At 42.0% G+C, this 20,560-nt stretch overlaps 1 protein-coding gene across 2 annotated transcripts in view; it reads right to left on the reverse strand.

The window, feature by feature from the left end:
* Positions 1-299: 299 nt before the first annotated feature.
* The window catches only part of PLEKHG2 (pleckstrin homology and RhoGEF domain containing G2), a 148,059-nt gene continuing 127,798 nt past the window's right edge, over positions 300-20,560 (reverse strand). For both annotated transcript variants that reach the window (XM_073598777.1, XM_073598776.1), the window contains 6 exons: positions 19,002-19,103; positions 17,805-17,843; positions 16,740-16,756; positions 11,762-12,052; positions 9,534-10,854; positions 300-7,691 (listed from right to left, as the gene is read on the reverse strand). In XM_073598777.1, the coding sequence (XP_073454878.1) occupies positions 5,224-7,691; positions 9,534-10,854; positions 11,762-12,052; positions 16,740-16,756; positions 17,805-17,843; positions 19,002-19,103 (4,238 nt within the window). In that variant the 3' untranslated portion in view covers positions 300-5,223. The remainder of the gene's footprint in view (positions 7,692-9,533; positions 10,855-11,761; positions 12,053-16,739; positions 16,757-17,804; positions 17,844-19,001; positions 19,104-20,560) is intronic.

Raw genomic sequence — 20,560 nt, forward strand, 5'->3', positions numbered from 1 at the left:
TATGGACTGCCTGCTTTTAGAAGCTTTTTTATGAAGGTATATTATTGTTATAACAGGAGGAAAGGTGGGACATTAATCTTTGAATTCACATTCTGCAACCAAATCACAGTATGGCTCACATACATAAATCCCACAAACATCTCCAATCTCCTGACTTTCAAACAGCTTTCTAATCTTCACCTCATTGAAAACACTTTTATTCACACAATCTTATTACAGCCATAGATGGAGACAACTATCAAAATGTTTCCAAGTTTTATGAAAAAATGGAAATGAAAAAAATCCTTTTAAACGTAGTATATGGCATCTGTGAAATGTTGAAAATTTAAAGATGTCTATAGGCATGACATTACCTTTATGTCTATGAACATTAGCAGAAGATCACAGGTGACCAGTTGACCGATCTCAACTGAATTAGCAGCTGGCTATATTGGATATTTTAAGCCATTCAGGACAGTTTTCCCCCTTAAATTAAGCTAGCTTGGAGGTGTATTGCAGCACTCCTCCCTTTTGGTGCCATGGCATAATCTTTCACTATATGGCCAGAAGTATAAGGTCAGCTGACCATCATAGCTATATGAGCTTGTTAGATATCACATTCCAATACCATGGGCATTAATATAGAGTTGCCCCATAACCCTTTGCATCTATAACAGCCTTCACTCTTCTGGGAAGATTCTCTGCAAGTTTTTGGAGTGCGTCTGTGGGAGTATGTGCCCATTCAACCATAGGAGCATTTGTAAGGTCAGGTATTAATGTTGAATGAGAAAATTGGGCTCACGATTGGCATTCCAATTCATCCCAGCGTTGTTCAGGAAGTTAGAGGCCAGGGCTCTGTGAAAGTAATTCAAGTTCCTCCATACCAAACTCATGAAATCATGTCTTCATGGAGCTAGCCTTGTGTACAGTGGCCTAGTTATGCTGGAACAGTAAAGGACCTTCCCCAAACTGTTGCTACAAGCCTGGAAGCGCAGAATTGTCTAAAGTATCTTTGTTGTAGAATTAATAGTATCCTTTACTGGAAATACTTGAACACATTCGTTTTGAATGGTGTATACATACTTTTAGCCCTATAACGTGCCTGTCCAATCAAATCTGATCATTTGTGTTTATGCACTATCCTATGAAGAAAATTGTAGAAAGTTGGATCATGCCTTTACATTTAAGGCTACCTTTATTCTGACCTCGACAGCTGCTTACATTTACTTTTGTTTTGGTCCCTCTGTTCTTGCTTGAATAGGGCGTACCAATACTGTAGGGGTGGTATCTGTCAACTTGCTCTTTAAGTGCTTGTAATAGAGAATATGGTCACAAAGTGTCCGAGTATGCCAGGAAAGTGTAGTCCCAACATGATCAAAAGCCACAGGCCTCCAAACTTTGTATGAGGTTTAAATTGTTTGTTTTAGTATTGATAATCAAAGTTTCTCCTTTAAAGGAGGGATCCTAAAATCCTGGATAAAATTACTGTGATGAACTATAACCATTATTAATTAAAAACATAGATTTTTTTTCATGTAGCCTTCCAAATGCAACCTGCCCCCCCACCAATACCCTTTACACCTCAACCCCCCTCTCATTAACCTCTGGGTAAGAAAAGCTGCTTAAAGCCCCTTTTACTTACCCAAACCTGTGGTCACATAAGGCACCAGGTGCTATGTGTTCTACATTCCTCACTGCAGAATGGAAAGGTTTTTCTTGGGGTGTTCATGTCACTGCCAGGGTGAGCTGGATACTTCCCATTGGCTGTCCAGTAATGGGGTTCTCTTAGGCTCCAGAAGACTGCAGCGGTGAAATGAAGTTATCTGGGGGGAACCAGTCAATGTAGGGCACACGCTGCAGCACTGGATCATTGGTCCCCACACCCAGAAGATGTACCAGGGAGGGACATGTTGCAGCAGATTCAGTTAAAGGATAAGTTCACCTTTCATAACATGTTACATGTTACACATTCAGGGTGTAACATATAATGTTATGAAAGGACTGGTCCCTGTTCCCTCCCGCTCCCCTGCTGTGACAGCTGGGGGGGGGGGTCTTCTCCCCCTGCTAGCTGTCAAAAAAAAAATGAGGACAAAGTCCCAACAGCCTTAGTGGATGTTGTGAATGCTGTGGTAGTTCATTGATTTTTTCTGTTAGTGTGTATCGGCTTGCTCATACGAGGTGCAAGTACACAGGTACACTTATGCCCCGTACACACGGTCGGATTTTCCGATGGAAAATGTCCGATCGGAGCGTGTTGTCGGAAATTCCGACCGTGTGTGGGCTCCATCGGACATTTTCCATCGGATTTTCCGACACACAAAGTTGGAGAGCAGGAGATAAAATTTTCCGACAACAAAATCCGTTTTCAGAAATTCCGATCGTGTGTACACAAATCCGACGGACAAAGTGCCACGCATGCTCAGAATAAATAAAGAGATGAAAGCTATTGGCCACTGCCCCGTTTATAGTCCCGACGTACGTGTTTTACGTCACCGCGTTTAGAACGATCGGATTTTCCGACAACTTTGTGTGACCGTGTGTATGCAAGACAAGTTTGAGCCAACATCCGTCGGAAAAAATCCTAGGATTTTGTTGTCGGAATGTCCGAACAAAGTCCGACCGTGTGTACGGGGCATTACAGATTTGCAGGTAATCTGCATGGCATCAACAATCTGCTGATCACTGGTGCAATGCTTTACAGGCTCCTGAAAAAAAAAATAGTAGATGCAAATTTTTTTACCTGCAAACAAATTGTGCATTTATTATTTTTTTGTCAAAAGGTGAACTTATCTTTTAAGTTAAAAGCGTGAATGAGTGGGAGGGGAGAGGGAAAAAGGAAGGACACAATATTTGCCTGGAGATGGGCTTTAAGTTTATTTACCCTCTGACTGGATTGTTGAAATGAGCAAGAAGTAGTATAAGAAAGAAGTAGTGCTCAAAGTACTCTAGCTCTTAGCAGCTAATTAGATTGCGCCTTTAACTAACCCAAAGTGAAGTAAAAATGGTATTGAGCTGCTTGCAGTTTGCATACCATCACTGCTCTTTCACCATCTTCTTTAATATAGGTTCTGTTATGTTCCTTAATAAGTGCTACATGCATTCAGTAAATATAAGATGGGTTTTTATTGATACTCATTAGAATTACTGCCAAAGTGCTTTCGAGTATTTGTCAAGCTTTTACTGATATTTGTTTCCCTGCTGGGGAGATTTACCCTGGTGACAGAAAGGGATGAGAAATTCAACATTTTACAGTTGTATTAAGAACAGTAGAGAAGAATTTATCTTCCAATGGGGACTCTTGTCTTAGTAACAACTGTCTAAGAGGGTTTACCTTATATCCTGTTGCATCCTCATAACAGGAACAGAAAAATAAAAGGAAATTTCCTTGACAGGACAAAAACAGCAATAAAATTGATTTTTTTTAACCTTTCCCTAGTCTAACCAAAACTAAAAAGAAAAGTTTTAACTATACATACACTTTAAACTCAGAAGTTTGCATTACGTCAAATAGGCACTAATAAAGTACACACATTTGTTTGCAAACATTTTTTTTCTTTTTTGCCAAAAGGAGGTACCAAGGATAACTTGCTATAAATTTGTGGCAGTTTTGAATTGTAAGTCTATTAACTTGCTGCACATTTTCACTGGGAAGTTATACACTTGCAGAGCACTTGAAGCACAAATTCTAGATGACACTTTTCCAATTTGTAGCAAATTTGTGTGGCAAATCTCTAGTAAGAGCAAAGTTACACTGGTGAGTCTACAGCAAGAGCTCTGCAAGTCTTCAGCATGCAAATTCAGCCACATTGACCCCTGTGGTGGGATGATTATTGCACAACATAAATTAACTAGAATTTGCAGCAGACTTGCAGAATGTTTGCAAAGAAAGTTGATCTGGAGTCATGCAATGCAGACTTGCTGCAATTGTGCAACAAATTGGTGAAGCTTGGCGAGTCTAGCAATAGCTTAGTAAGTCATTTTCAAACTTGCAGCACAATTGCTTGCTATCTGGGAACTAATAGTTTCCTTCATTTGGAAACAGTGTGATCAAAAATGTCACTCTCTGCTATGCCACTTTCATTCTGGTGTGATAAGTCCCAAACTTTACACATCTATCTGGGAATTTTACCAACATCTCTTCTATCCCAGAAGCTTGTAACTTGTCTTTAATGGCCATTTAAGCTTCATTCTAATGAGAAATATGGGAAACGGCTCTGACTGGCAAAAAGGACAACTGCCAGTCAGATAATGATCAGATAGAGGAGAGCTGTCACTAAGGAGGAGCCATTCGCTTCAATGAATCAGATCAATTATATCTTTAAAATACAAGTGGAAATTTTAGCAGTATTGGTGTAGTAGGCTAACCTCTAGGAGTTCTTTCCAAGGGTAAGTACAGGCACCTTGGGGTCACCAGAGGGGACTGTACTTCTGGTGGTATATTTCCATACTCAGGTTGGTACACGGTAGGGGTTTTGCCATTTAAAAGGAAGAGTTCAAAGGACAGACTACTTCTGATCCACAGTTTTAATAACAATCAAATAAGAGAGCCCTCAAACTCTAGTGATAACAGTGCACTAGAAGAAATCATGGCCAATTTGGAGAGGCTAGCGCCTTGATTTGTTGCTGAATCCTTCAGGGCAGGGTGTGCTTGACATTGGGGATTAATATAAGAGACAGGAAGAGAGTGGCAAAGGTTGTGATGGCAGTACACGACCAACTAAATTTCATCAAACACTGTTCTGCAAAAGTTGCCTATCATATCATTGTCCTGTATGGCAACACAAATGTGGTAAAGCCCAAGCCTATTTCATCATGGCCTCAATCTGAAGCATTAAGTCCTCAACTGAAGCGGACGGAGGTTTTTTGTATTGTATTTTTTTTTTTTTTTTTTTTTTTTTTTTTTTTTACAGTTGATCAAACTATGTTTTTTATTCAGTATATCTTACATTAAAAATACATTGACTGTTGTGTCTTTGGTGCAAATTGTTCATGGTAAGTGCAATATCAATGAACCTATAACTACTGAAATTTTGGCTAACAATCATGATGTTGGCCATATTGGCACATTGTCATTAAGTTCTACATAGAAAAAAGTGCACTTGGACATACTGCTCTGTCTTATCTTTGGCATATATTATTGTTCTGTTCTGAGAATTCATTTTTCAACTTTAAATTCTCAGTTTACAGCATAGTTTGGAAAGGTGGCATTGACATATGCATCTCGCCCGTATTTTGTCCTTCAATTCACAGATTTGTTTTATTTTCTAAGGTGCTTCCATTAATGTTGATCTTCCGTGAGGTGGGATATTCTGGTGCTTGCAACAAGGGGTGTGTAAGACTCACCTGAGCATTGCTGAAAGAGGCTATTCTACCACTACCACCAATCTGTATGTTAACAGTGGTGGAGTAACTTGCCTTTAAAGTGGTTTTGTCCTTTGTGTCAGCACAGTCCCATTTCTCCATGCTCTCACATGGTTTTACTGTTTCATTATGTTCTGTGGTTGTAGAATGTGAGGGTGCTAACATTAATGGAGATGCAATTTTGAAGAATAAATTTGGTGCTTCATCCAGAGACTGGCATTGTCTAAATGGAATTGGGGACCTCAGATCATACTTCTTTTCATGAGTGATCGATTTCTGCGTCTTGAAGGGTCCATACTTTGTGCGCAGCTCCCGAACATCAGGCCAGTGGATGCTGGTTAGCTCATGAGTACTAATCCCAGGGCTAAGTGGACCCCCTTCTAAAGCCGGACATGGGGGTGATTTGTTTGCGCACCAGAATTTGCTTTCTTCGCTTGGTGCAGTTGTTGGACTAAATGCACTTGGGCTGACAGGATGGTCTGCACCAGTGGGTACATTGTTTCCACAAGGTTTTCTAGTATGGAATGAGAATCCAGGTGACCATGGTCGAGCAGGGGGACTTGTGCAAGTTGGAGTAGAACTGGCTGAGGAAGAAGAAGACCTCTCCAGGCTACTAAATGAAAGCGGAGTGAATGCACAAGCTCTGCTGCCAGAGAAAGAGGGTATGCGGGAAGGCTTTGGACCCGTTGTATTTTGATTAGGGGGTGGAGAAAACATTCTAGAACGTAGTGTTAGTGGTGATTGGACCCGTGAATTTGGTTCAGAAGCTGTGGATGTTGGAGTATGTTTCATTGATGTAGGACAAGGGACTGCTATAAGGACAGCAGAACCTGGGTATATACAGGCCGGCCCATCTAATACTTTATTTCCGTGGATTGCCTTTTGAGTGGCGGAATGACGAAGAAATGGCTTGGGAGCACCTTCTTGTGTCATTTTGGAGTCACACTGATTCATGTCTCCCTCCTTCTTGCTATCCACCCATGCTTTGCTTGTGGTGCCTCTAGGTTTGGTATCACTAAAAGGGAGCCCAGAATATAATGAATTCCTATATGGTGATGGACTACGAACAGAACATTGAAACTTTGTAAGTGAAGGCTGTGTTTCTGTGTCTGCACTTCTAGCTTTTGTCATTGGACTTCTCTTGGTAAATGATGGTTGAGACTGTGGAACATTCTTGGACAAGGCAACTGCTCTTGATAATTTTCTTTGCAAAGTTGTTGGGGAGAAGAGGCCAGGATTTGACACAATTTTCTGCTGTTTTTTAACATGTGGCTGCAGCATCCCTTGGAATTCTTTGGCAGTTGAAGTATTACTTTTAAAGGATGAGGATCGAGTTGCCATACTTAATTTCTTTGTACTGTTTGCATTTTGTTGAGATGGAATAGAAATTGTAGAGTCAAGCTGAAGTCTTTGCATGACATCCATAACAGCTGGAGAGATACCTCTGCTTCTAGGAACCCCTGATTCAGATGGTTTGCTATCATATGTATCATGGGAGCCAACAAAATTGTCATCAGAGCTTGAATGGGAGCCGTTTTCCAGAACTTCTATGGGTGACTGGAATTTGGTAATTTCTTTTCTTATACAATGTGGCACAGTCACACATTTACTATTTATTGGCTCAGGTAAACTTGATTCTTGTAGCTTATCATGGGCAATGACTTCTGGTACATCAGGAAGATGTGTTATGTTTGAGACCTCAACATTCTTCTGGTACATATCACAGCTTTCTCCTAATATTCTCACTGTAGTGGGTTCCTTAGGAGATATCTCACAATTAATTGATGTTATTAATTCAAGTTCCCCCACTCCACCTAATTTCTGATCTTCGGTGGTATCACTTTCTGGTTCACCATGAATTGTCTTTTGGCCTTCTGACAACCTAAGTTTTTCTGATTCATTCATTTCTAAAATACTGGTTTCTTTGTGGTCTGTACATTCAACACAAGTTTCAGTGAATTTTTCAAGTTCTGAAGGACATGATTTCAATTCAGAAACTTCATTTTCTGTGGCATGCTCTAGCAGACAAACAGATGCTGGCACCAGTTCAGGAACAAAATCATCAATGACTAATGATCCCTCTATAGGTCTGAATGCATTAACAGAATGCTCTTCCATTTCCTTAGTTTCTTTAGGTAATGTTTCTTCTAGTTCAATGACCGCTAGATGTATATCTGGTGACTTTGAGAGCGGCACCTGTTCCTTTAATGGTAGCTGAACCATTAGAGACTCCATTTTGTTCAGATCTGAAGAATTCTCACGAACTGCAGGAAGGAAAAGGCCATTTTCTTGAATACAATTAATCTGAAGTAAAGTTTCTCGGATCGTTAGATGCCCATATATCTGAGGTTCTAGGTGACAAAAACAAAACAACATATTCAGATTGGTGAAATATTACAGCTGGGAAAAAGACCCTTGCGAAGAAGCTAAAATCAATTGCAATGTGTTCCCAAAGTGTATGTAAACTCATATTGATTTTGTTTTGGATAGAGTATGGAAATATTAAATCCCCTATCAGAATTTTATCCAGAATTTCAGAGTTGTCACTAGAACAGGAGGTGAGGGGAAATCTTCTAAGGTGGATACCTATTCCAGTGACAACTGTCTAAGAGGGAATATTTCCTGACATAGAGAGATTTCTTCTCTCTTTCTGTTTTGTTTCTTGGGCAGGAAGAACATGGAAAGTGCCCCCACATTTACAACATGTCACTTTCTAACCAAATGCTTGTGTATAAATTATCATCTTAGCGTCTCATTTTTGCTTGTATGATGGCACTCTGTGGTTTGGGCTTTTAACCTTTTTTAGCCAAAGGGAGATCCTGCCCCAGAAATCATGGCTGTTCCTCCAGTCTTCCCCACATATTTAGCTGGGCTTTATACCAAGCAGAGCTGTAAGCTGGCCTATGTTGTTTTTCCAGTATATTCCTATTGAGAATCAATTAGGGATCGCAAAAACACCACAGCTAAGCCCAATATGCCATAGCATTGGAAAGGGGAGTGTGTGAAGCCTTCCATTTATTATCCCATTAAAATTTAATGTCAAACTTCTAGTATTTTAGGAGCTGCAACTTGAGTGCTAGAATGTTGCAACACTGTTATATGCGGGTGCTGGTACTTTTTCAAGGTTAGTATTAGCATAATAGTTTCAGTGCAAGTAAATTTTTCATGGTTATATGTTATGAGGTAAGTTAGTCTAAGTGTCAAGGTTTTGACTAGTTTTGACTAGAATATTGCAACACTGTTATATGCAGGTGCTGATTCTTTCTGTTCATAAAGTTAGTATTGGCATGATAATTTAGGTGAAAATCCATTTTTAACAGTTACATATTAAGAGTAAAGTTAGTCTAATGCCGCGTACACACGATCGGAAATTCCGCCAGCAAAACTCCGATGAGAGCTTTTTGTCGGAAAATGCGACTGTGTGTATGCTCCATCGGTCTTTTGCTGGCGGAATTCCAGCCAGCAAAAAATTGAGAGCATGTTCTCTGTTTTTTGGTCGGGAAAAGTTCCTATACGAAAAAGCGATCGTCTGTACAAATTCCGATGCGCAAAATTCCTACGCATGCTCGGAAACAATTCAAAGCATGTTTGGAAGCATTGAACTTAATTTTCTCGGCTCGTTGTTGTGTTGTACGTCACTGCGTTCTTGTCGGTCAAAAGTTCAGAGAACTTTTGTGTGACCGTGTGTATGCAAGGCAAGCTTGAGCGGAATTCCGTCGGAAAAACCATCCAAGTTTTTTCTGACGTAAAATCCGCTCGTGTGTACGGGGCATAAGGGTCAAGGTTTTGGAAGTAAGAGTTAGGCTTAGGTAATTAATGTGAATAAAGTTAGGTGTTAGGGTTAGGTTAACTGTATGGGGATCATTTTCAGGGTTGAATACATCAAGTGGCAGCTGGGTGGGAGCTGTACCAAAAGTCAGGGAAAAGCATACGCCTGTAACATAGGAACATTTTTACATTATTAACATTATTTCAGTCTAAATCTTAGCATCACAAAGCAGTTATACCTGTAACCTTTTTGAAGGGGCATTAAGGTCCTGCTGTATGGAGCTGTTTCCTACACTCTGTCCTTTATATATTAACTTTGAATTGTGTATAATATTCACAAAGATAAAACTATGGTTTTAATTAGCTATACATAAGATTGTCTTTTCTCTATAGAAAATGTAACAAGAGCCCTATGCAGTTCTCACCTGTTTTGTGTCTTTCACCCGTTTGCTCTTCTACAACCTGAGGAAGGGTCTTCATGGTTGCCCTGTTCTGTGCTGTTGTTCTTTTGTTTTCTCCATTCTTCTTCTGCGTCTTCATCCTGCCAATTTTTTCACTGTACATTTTCGCAAGCAGCTGCACCTTATTAATTATTTTCTCTGAGTTCTCAATTAGGTATAAGTCATCTGTCTCATATAAGCTTATGCCCGGAGGGCAGCAAGTGGCTTTATTGGTGTCACTTGTGAAGCTGGCAAGTTCTGTTTTAATATGACCCTCCTGATTGCCTATATTTTCTTCAACATTATTTTTCTGCTTCTCTTTCCCGGTTTCCTTCTTTAAAGAAACCTCTTTTGGCAGTTGACCTGCATGCTCTAGATCAGACTCCTCGACGATAACCAATTCTCCGCCTTTTTCTATCAGCTGTTTCCTCTGAGACTTAGTTCTTTTCAAGACCTGTCCAGTATCTGGCATATTTGGTTTTTCCTTTTCTTTCCAAGCTTTACGTATTTCAGCACAGGACTTGTACTCCAATTCTTGCTCTGTGGAAAACATGTTTTTTTCTTGATCAGCTGTGGTTTCTTTAGCCGTAAGACATGGGGGCCTCCTATGACAACTTACTTGTCTGCCCTCTGGGATAAGGCCATTGGTCCTGCAGATGACCTTTTCTCGATCCTTCTTTACCTCCTGCTGCATTATATAATTAAATCTTAAGATTGAGTCTTTTACTACACCAGTGGGAATGTAGGAAATGCTGTCCTCTTTGCTGAGGTATGATGCCCCGGCATCTGCTGTTTCATAGTAGTTTTTGATCCTTTCAATCAGCAACCGGTCATCTGGGGTCAGAGTTGAGTCTCTCTTAGCTTTTGTGCCTTTTTTTTCTGGTGCTTGCTCATGGTTCTCTGTATCATTTTTGTCAGTCACCTCCCATTCTTCAACCTTCTCCTTGAGTACAGGAGATACACATGTTCCTTCTCCGGGACACTCAGAATCCTGTTCTTTTTTACAGGCATCCTTTTTACTGGTATTGTGGCCAGTCTCCTCTTTCTTTTGCTCTTCCAATATGTCATTTGATTCACTATTTTCTTTCCCCTGCAAGTCTTCGTCTGAAGAACCAATGCATGAGGGAACTTCAGGGACCTCTGGACATGGTTCTTGGTTCCCGAGCTCATCCACTGAGTCAGAGACTGGCAAGTCACCACTGGAAAAAACACGCTGAGTATCATCAAGGGAAGTAGAACCAGTCCTCTCAGTCTCACCAAGGCTCTCTACAGACTCCAGCTGACTGATTTCACAGACTGTAGACTCCTAGCAGAAAGTAGACAAAAATGTTGTCAAGATTTACAAAGCCTCTTTAATATAGAAGGTACCTTAATATTTACTAAACTATAAAAGCATTATACACATGGGCACCAAAAAGGGCATCTAGTACAGGACCTGATTACCAGCAGAAGGCTATCCCTACAAATTGTATTGAGCTAAACAACTGCTCTGCAAAGAATCTACTTGTTCAATTCCAGACAAATGTTATTTTTTTAGTTTGGGATAGAATGAGGATTGTGGGGGAAAAAGGAACAGAGGTAAATTAGGTTGCGTGTCATTTTTAAATTGCTGTCTGTGTTTCCATATATATATTCCCACTTCCTATTTGATGGGTGTCAGTCAGGGGAGTAGGGAGGAATTCCCCAACAGGGACATAATTGGCAAACAAAAAAAATTCTAGTAGTGTAAGAAAGGATTTTATTTCTGTCTGTGTCTGCATAGGGAAAAGTTTCCCTCACTTCCTCTCCATGTTATAGATTTCAGAACAGGTTGAAGAATCTCCCTTATACAGACAGCATTTCAAATCTGAATTTACAGTGTGATGCGTTTTCTTTAAAGGATCTCATACAATAGAGCACTGAATGAGAATATTGTGCAGAGAATTGTATAAAAAGGGTGGCATATACACTTTTCCTTATTATCCTTCGCTAAATCTTCACAGGTTGAGAGTTGTTTAAATACAATTAGATGGTTTATACATAAAGCAAAAAAAGTGTTGAAATCAGACTCTCTTCATATTCTAAGCCTGTTGTAGGAAAATTACACCTATAATTTGATTAGTTGCTATGAGGAGCAGATTCAGTTTTCCTTTTCTCCAGTTTGTATTTATTCAGCTAATGAGTAACTATACATGATATAACAATTAACAAAAAATTCTACTAAACAAATGTACCTCCTCCCTATCCTCTTTAGTTGCCTTTTCTGAGGCTGTAGATGTAGGCTCAATGCTTGTAGGATCAGCCCGGAGACCTCTCTGATTGAGTAGCTCCATTATCTCATCAGTGATGGAGAGGCTTCCAGATAGAGCATCGTCCGGCAAGCAAAAGGATGAGTCTTCCAAACTTTCCTCACAACCTTCACCTTCACCTGTATCTTCCAGGATACAGGACTCCAGAGTGCATATACTGTCAGCAGACTGCAGAGAGGTGGTGGATTGAAAAAGCTCTCCTTCGCTACCTGCATGCTGTAAAATAAAAGACAATCTCAATGGAGTTTCATATATAAACTGTAACTTTTATCCAATCCCTTCTGCAACCTTTGGTTAATTAAAGTGGTTGTAAACCATAGATATGAAACATGAACAAAGCATATCCCTCTATAGTGTGTACTTGTCTCAATTAAGAGCACTAAGAGCCCTTTCACACTAAAAGCCCGGGGACGTCGGCGGTAAATTGCCGCTAGTTTTAGTGGCACTTTACCGTCGTTTTAGAGGCGCTTTTCGTCTGCTAGCGGAGCGCTTTTAACCCCAGCTAGCGGCTGAATAAAGGGTTAAAAGCACCCGCAAAGCACCGTTTTGGCGGAGCTGCCCATTGATTTCAATGGGCAGGGGTGCTTTAGGAGCGGTGTATACACCGCTCCTAAAGTGCCTCAAAGAAGCTGCTTGCAGGACTTCTTTTGATGTCCTGCCAGCGCAGCGGCCCAGTGTGAAAGCACTCAGGCTTTCACACTGGGATTGCAGAAGAGGCATTTTTCAGGCACTTTACAGGCGCTATTTTTAGCACTAAAGCACCTAAAAAACGCCTCCAGTGTCTAAGGGGTCTTAGTGTCAATTCTATCTGCTTCTTTGTTCCTCTGCTATCAGCATGAATCACTTGTGACAAGTTTTCCTGACACCAAAAGAAAAAAGGTGACGGGGGAGGAACCTCTGTCAGATTGACAGCCTCAGGTCTGTTCCTGTGTGAAGGGGAGTGTGTCTCTTCCCTCCAATCAGCTATCAGAACTCTCCTCACTGAGCTCTGCGGAGTGTAGCTTCAGCTCTCCGTCCCCTTTTTTTTTAACCACTTCCCGCCCGGCCTATAGCAGAATGACGGTCGGACTGTGGTTCAGTTATCCTGACTGGGCGTCATATGACGTCCAGCATAATAACTGCCGGCGCATGCCCCCACATTGCGTTGATCGGTGGTGCAGCGTGTCAGTCTGATACACTGCTACACCGATCTAGGGTTGCCACCTTTTCGTCAAGCCAAACCCAAACACGCCAATTTTTTACATTTTTTTTGTAGTACATTAAATGCATTACCTCTGTACAAAGCAATGCACAGCATTTTTTTATGTAGTATACACTATACATATATGTTTGTGATTAAATAACATTTCTAATCATATAGAGTTAATTACAAGTGCCCCTCTTTACATCAGAGTCAACATAGTTCCGCTTCTACATCTGAATGCACAGGGTTTGTTCCCATTTACCCCTTAATCCTGCAGTTTTCCCTTACATCTGAATCCACAGAGTTTCCCTTTATATCTAAATCTGCAGGAGAGGAGTGCGGAGGGTATGATGGGGGCAGTACGTACAGGAGAGGAGTGTGATGGGTATGATGAGGGCAGTACGTACAGGAGAGGAGTGTGGTGGGTATGATGGGGGCAGTACGTACAGGAGAGGAGTGCGGTGGGTATGATGGGGGAGAGTACGTACAGGAGAGGAGTGCGGAGGGTATGATGGGGGCAGTACGTACAGGAGAGGAGTGTGGAGGGTATGATGTGGGCAGTATGTACAGGCAGGAGAGGAGTGTGGTGGGTATGATGGGGGCAAGTACGTACAGGAGAGGAGTGTGGTGGGTATGATGGGGGCAGTACATACAGGAGAGGAGTGCAGAGGGTATGATGGGGACAGTACGTACAGGAGAGGAGTGTGGTGGGTATGATGGGGGCAGTATGTGCAGGAGAGGAGTGTGGAGGGTATGATGGGGGCAGTATGTACAGGAGAGGACTGTGGTGGATATGATGGGGGCAGTATGTACAGGAGAGGAGTGTGGTGGGTATGATGGGGCAGTACGTACAGGAGAGGAGTGTAGTGGGTATGATGGGGGCAGTATGTACAGGGGAGGAGTGTGATGGGTATGATGGGGGCAGTATGTACAGGAGAGGAGTGTGGTGGGTATGATGGGGGCAGTATGTACAGGGGAGGAGTGTGATGGGTATGATGGGGGCAGTATGTACAGGAGAGGAGTGTGGTGGGTATGATGGGGGAAGTATGTACAGGGGAGGAGTGTGATGGGTATGATGGGGGCAGTATGTACAGGAGAGGAGTGTGGAGGGTAAGATGGGGGCAGTATGTACAGGAGAGGACTGTGGTGGGTATGATGGGGGCAGTATGTATAGGAGAGGAGTGTGGAGGGTATGATGGGGGCAGTATGTACAGGAGAGGAGTGTGGTGGGTATGATGGGGCAGTATGAACAGGAGAGGACTGTGGTGGGTATGATGGGGGCAGTATTTACAGGAGAGGAGTGTGGTGGGTATGATGGGGGCAGTATGTACAGAAGAGGAGTGTGGAGGGTATGATGGGGGCAGTACATACAGGAGAGGACTGTGGTGTGGGTATGATGGGGGCAGTATGTAGAGAAGAGGAGTGTGGAGGGGTTGACGGTGGCAGTATGGGGAAGGATTTCTTGCAGTGTCTATGGGGTGACCAGTGAGCGATGTTGGGAAGGAAAGTGACCATGGAATGATGTCCCTCAACTGGGGGGTAGGAAGCAGCTCTGAGTAATGTGTGTATGAAGTGGTCTGGGGGTGATACACCTGGGGGGAGTGGGGGGCTGAGAAGTGGTCAGATGGTGAAGTCTATAATCAAAAAAAGCTCATTCACTACTATATACAACAATACTGCTCAATGAAAACAATCTGGTATAAGAAGCACATATCTATATACTGTAAGCCAGCTCCTAGCACTCTGTATACCCAGATGATGTGACGTTAATGGATGACCATTCATGTAACCCTGTGTTATCCAAGCTCTGAGTCTGTACAATCAGAAGTTACACTTAACCACATACACACAAGGTTACATGAATGGTCATAAATGACTTCACAATATCTGGACTGAGCATTTGGGGATCTTTGTACAGACAAGTGTCCAGGCTTAGGAGGTATCTCTGTCAGCTGTGATAGGGCTGCAGACTCCCCCCCCCCCACACACACACTATCTCTTCCGATTCTCCTGTCGCCTTAACCCTTCACTGCATCAGTAAAACAAATCCTCCTGAAAGTTTACAGCTTTCCACCCATGGAGACATTTGTCACAAAAAACTCAGCTCACCTCTCCCTGCATGTAGTGTGAGCAGCAGCCAGCCCGACAGTAGTTACAGTGAACTCCGCCTCCCGATTCTCTCAGCACACGGCACTGGTGATTGGGGGGGGGTTTCAGTCAGAGATCAGAGAGACCCTGCAGGTGACTGAAGGGGGGGGGGAGAGACAGAATGGAGCTTCGGTTTCTCAACACACACCACAGGTGTATTTAGAAGAAATGCCTCTTCTGCTGTCTCCACAGGGGTAGGTGTTCCCCTGTCCCCCCCGCCTGAATGGTCTGTCCCTGGTCTGCGCTGAGTAATGTGCTCGAGTGTCAAGCAGTACAAAACCCGGGCACATGATTCAAGACCCGTACTGTGACAAGCAACCCTACACCGATCTCGGTAAAGAGCCTCTGACGGAGGCTCTTTACCACGTAATCAGCCGTGTCCAATCACGGATGATCATGATGTAAACAGGAAGAGCCTTTGTGCGACTATTACTCATTCGCATCTGACAGATACGAGTAGAGGAGAGCCAATCGGCTCTCATACCCCAAAAGGTATGCCACCCTGAACCACCAGGGAGATGGAAATCAGTGCCCATAAGCAATGCCTGCCAGTGCCATCAGTGATGCCTATCAGTGCCATGGATCAGTGCCACCCATAAGTACCCATCAGTGCAGCCTTTCAGTGCCCATCAGCGTCGCCTATCAGTGCCCATCAGTGCCACCCACGAGTGCCCATCAGTGCTGCATATCAGTGCCACCTCATCGGTGCCACCTTATCAGTGCCACCTATCAATGCCCATCAGTGCTGCATATCAGTGCCGCCTATCAGTGTCCATCGTCAGTGCCACCTCATCGGTGCCACCTTTTCAGTGCATGTCAGTGCCACCTATCAATGCCCATCAGTGCCACCCATCAGTGCTGCATATCAGTGCCACCCTTCAGTGACGCCTATCAGTGCCACCTCATCAGTGTCACCTATCGATGTCCATCAGTGCTGCATATCAGTGCCGCCTATCAGTGCCCATCGTCGGTGCTGTCTTATCAGTGCCCGTCAGTGTCGCCTTATCAGTGCCCATCAGTGAAGGAGAAAACGTACTTATTTACAAAAATTTTTAAAAGAAAAGAAAAAACTTTTTTTTTTCAAAATTTTCGGTATATTTTTATTTGCTTAGTAGAAAATAAAAATGGCAGAGGTGATTGAATACCACCAAAAGAAAGCTCTATTTGTGGGAACAAAGTGATAAAAATTTTGTTTGGGTACAGTGTTGTATGACCGCGCAATTGTCATTTAAAAATGAAAGCTGAAAATTGCCTTGGGCAGGAAGAGGGGTAAGTGGCTGGTATTGAAATGGTTAAACTCTCTATAGATGTTGAACTTTGAACAGCTGTAGAGATCACAACACTGCAGGTAGACAGATACAATTTATGTATGAGGATTTGTTTCTTCTATGTGCATCACCTGAGGTCATTCACTTCACTGTGTATATGTAAGGGTCTACAACCATAGTGGAACCTTTTGTAATCTGCTCCATAAACAATAAAAAAGTTTGGGGTATTGATATACTATAAGCGCCTTTTTTTTAGAATGTGTTGTCTGACATCCTTATTTCCATTATAAAAGAAAATACTAACCTTCATCTGTGACAAACCTAAAAGAAACAGATAAGCAGACTGTTAAAACTTGCAAACCAAGATGCCAAGCACTATAGCCAATTCATGAAAGTATTGTGCTGGTTGTTACATTCTAAAGAGAGATGAAATGGTGCCAGAGCTATATAAGCTAAAGAAATATTTATGTATATAAAATATATTTATACTAATCTTCCCAATACAGGCGGTCCCCAGGTTACAAACAAGATAGGGACTGTAGGTTTGTTCTTAAGTTGAATTTGTTTGTGAGTTGGAACAGGTACATTTTTTAAGTGTAGCTCCAGCCAAAAAATCTATTTTTAAGCTTTTTGGATAAAATAGGGAAGGATTATCACCCCTGTAACATTTGTTTTGCTGCCTGTGCCCCTGTTCAGAAGATTTCACCTCACTTTCTGTCCCAATGACAATTGGATTTGGAAAATTTGGGGTTTTTAGGGAAACATGGGCTGGTGATAAAGCCTCAGTGGAGACATCTTGTTCCCATGATAATGCTTACAGGAGTGAATTTCCCTTCCTAGGGGTAGATTTCCTCGCACTTCCTGTTGTATCCCTCTTTTTGGAAGTAGGAGTCGTTTGTAAGTCGGATGTTTGTAACTAGGGGACCGCCTGTAATTCCACTACTAACCTTCTGAGTAACCCTCAGTCACACCATACTTCCAAGTAACTGTACCACTAACCTTCAAAAACACCCTCACGCCAACCCTCCCAACACACAGTATCCCTCAAACTATCCAGCCCTAAAGCATTCTTAACTCTTTTAATAATGAGATGCATTCTTAACTCATTGTTTGTGTACTCAAATTTTCTGTGCCAAGATTCTCTGCCATCAACAGATACCAGTTCCAGGAACCCTGCAAAATTGTCTATTGTTCCGATATGTATAGATACCCGCTGGTGAATATTTAGAAAGTCCATTTACTGGTCAAATTTACTATATTTATAAGGCAGGAAATGTGCACTCAGTAAAGGTGACAGCTGGAAAATATCAGACAACTGTTGAAAGGGCAGTAGTTAACCTGTAGAGCTATGTGCCATCATACTACTTACCACTGTGTTCAAACTGAGCCTGGAGTTCTTTGGCCGGCTCTGCAAAAGGACAGGGCAATAAGTAAGGGCTAAATAAACGTGGCGGTGCTAAGTGCTAGTATTTTTATGACACCTGAAGAAGCTCCATGGAGCAGTGCAGTGCTGTGCAAATGTTTTAGACATTTGTGAAAAAATGTTGCATAGTGAGGATGCTTTCAAAAATAGTACAATAAATAGTTATTTATTTATCAATTAACAGCCTATAACGTGCACAAAGCAAAAAAACCTAAATCAAATTAATATTTACTGTGTCTTTTGCCTTTCAAACAGCATCAATTCTCCCAGGTACACTTACACGCAGTTAAACCCCATTCATACCCGAGTGTTTTTAGCTCTAAGATCCAAAACATTCCACATCCAAAATCCCATTTATTTCAATGGCGTTTGTTCACATATGAGCACTCAAGTGCCTGTAGCTTGATGACTGCGCAAATCAGGCATTTGCAAAAATTATTTTAGGCGTTTTTCAGGCATGTTTTAGCTTGTAAGAACTAGTCTCTACCCCTAGTGCTTTCCATTGGCTAAAACATAACACCTGAAGCTTGAATATACAGTTAAAATGCTTGAAATATGCTTCTAGAATGCTTGTATACATGTGCAAAAGTGTGCAAACAATGGTAAACATGGCTCTGCTCAGATGTCAGTGCAGCCTTGAGGATTTTGGATTAGACCAAACATGTGCTAATGATCAAGAAGATAACATGTAGGTTAAAATACAAATATTACATCAAACAGAATCAGCTGTGACCAAGGACCTATGCAAGGAAAAGCCATGCTCTACTAACAAGTTGGGGTCGCTGATGACAGTTTACTGTAAAAAAAAAAAAATCTATAATCTACACATATACACAATGTATATTACAAAGCCATCCAATGACACAGTGCACAGTAGAGAATATTTAGAACAGAAGTTTATAATATTAGTTTTTATCTGTGCTATACACCTGCAGTTCTGTATGTACAGCCAATGATGTGTAAAGGAATGATTTGCATGGCTCCATCCATTACCCTGAAAAAAAAGTTAACTCTATTTTTTTTTTTTAATTATATATGTGATGGGTTTTTGGGGGATGTGGTGGAAGGTTATAGGGTTTTATTTATATGTGGTATTCCCCTTAAATTATTATATCTATATATCCAGCAACCCACACTACTTACCAGACAATCTGCGGCCTCGTCTTGGTTGGGAGCTGCTGCCAAGACTCTGGAGAGTGAATGATTTCTTGATTTTTCCTGGGCTACACATGTATTGAGGAGATTCTGAAAAAAAAGAAACACACCAGTAGATGAACACAAACTAATAGTATGCTTTAGTCATCAGAATCATACTTTTTTCTCCAAATAAAAAAAAAGTAACCAATAATAATACCTTTAATGACTACCTGCGGTGTAAGTCATAGCAGGCACAATGCATCTTCTTCTAACTGATAACCAACATCATTATCTTACCAGATCTAGATTCATCTTTGGGGAAATTCGGCAAATGCCTATAGGCACTTTTTCTGCCACCTATTCCACTCCTGCAAGAGGATCCAACATTGTCGTGTTGAGATCCTCTTGTTCTCTATCATCACCTCTCAGTCCTGCTCATCATATTGATGATTCAATATAATCATCAAGAGACCCAAGTGGCACACCCCATTCCCCCTTTCTGAATGGGGTGCTTTGCCGTCTAGGATATGTGATGTGCATATCCCAAGAGGCAAAGGGAGAACAGACAACCCTAGTCTGCTAGCAGAAGAGATAGGGTAGTTAGGCTGAAAGTGTTTCCAGAGTGAGCGAGAGATTTGCTTCATTGAAATACTGGATAAAATAAATATATAAATTATTTTATTAGCACATGTTTTAAGGCAACCTCTTGGTACGTTGAAAATTCTGTATTTGTAGCTTAAAGCGGATGTAAACCCGAATCATGAAATTTGAGCTGGGCTCATATATCTGCAGTGTTTTCTTATCTCTCTTCAAAGCACTGTGTCCCATAGCTTTCTCCTGCTCAGTTCCTCTGTTATCAGCCTGCTAACTCCTAGAGTTAGTTCTCCTAGACAGCAGCCTGAAGTGTGTGTCGTGGGAGGTTTCTATAAATAGATTAGCACGCAGCTTGCCGGTGTTCTATCGAGAAGTGCCTGGGACGAACGGCGCATGCGCCATACGGTACAGCACAACAGCTGAGTTTACGATCAGCTGTTGTGTTGGAGAGACGGCGCCTGTGCACAATAGCCGATGGAAGGCGTGTTCATGTCGGTGAGGTGCGGATTAGTACAAGATGGGGGGCGGATTATTTAATGATGGGCAGTGCTGCAAAACACATATTTTTCTGCTATTCTTCCTGGATGCTAGCGGGGCGTGTTTAGTCAACTGAAGGGTGGATTTTTCTATCTGATTGGCAGCTGGCTCAACCTCTCAATGTGCCGGCGAGAGCCTGAGCTAGCCACTTCCGCCTCCTCTCCTGCTTGGCGCTTCAGTGAGCACTGGAGGAGCAGAGCAGAGAGCAGTGACTGACAGTCACTGCTCTCTGCTCAGATTGGACCAAGAACTGAGCGATCAGTGGTCGTGTGATCATTTTCAGTTCTCAGGGTTAGAGGTGGCCGAGCACAGCTGCACCATCACAGCAATGATGCAGCCAGCATGGAGATGAATGTGGATGTTTTTTTGTTTTTTTATAATCACATAAATGTTCTTTAACTTTAAAAATACAAATCTGTTGCGCTTGAACGATA

The sequence above is a fragment of the Aquarana catesbeiana genome, linkage group LG09 (genome assembly GCF_042186555.1).
Source record: "Aquarana catesbeiana isolate 2022-GZ linkage group LG09, ASM4218655v1, whole genome shotgun sequence".
Classification (NCBI taxonomy): domain Eukaryota; kingdom Metazoa; phylum Chordata; class Amphibia; order Anura; family Ranidae; genus Aquarana; species Aquarana catesbeiana.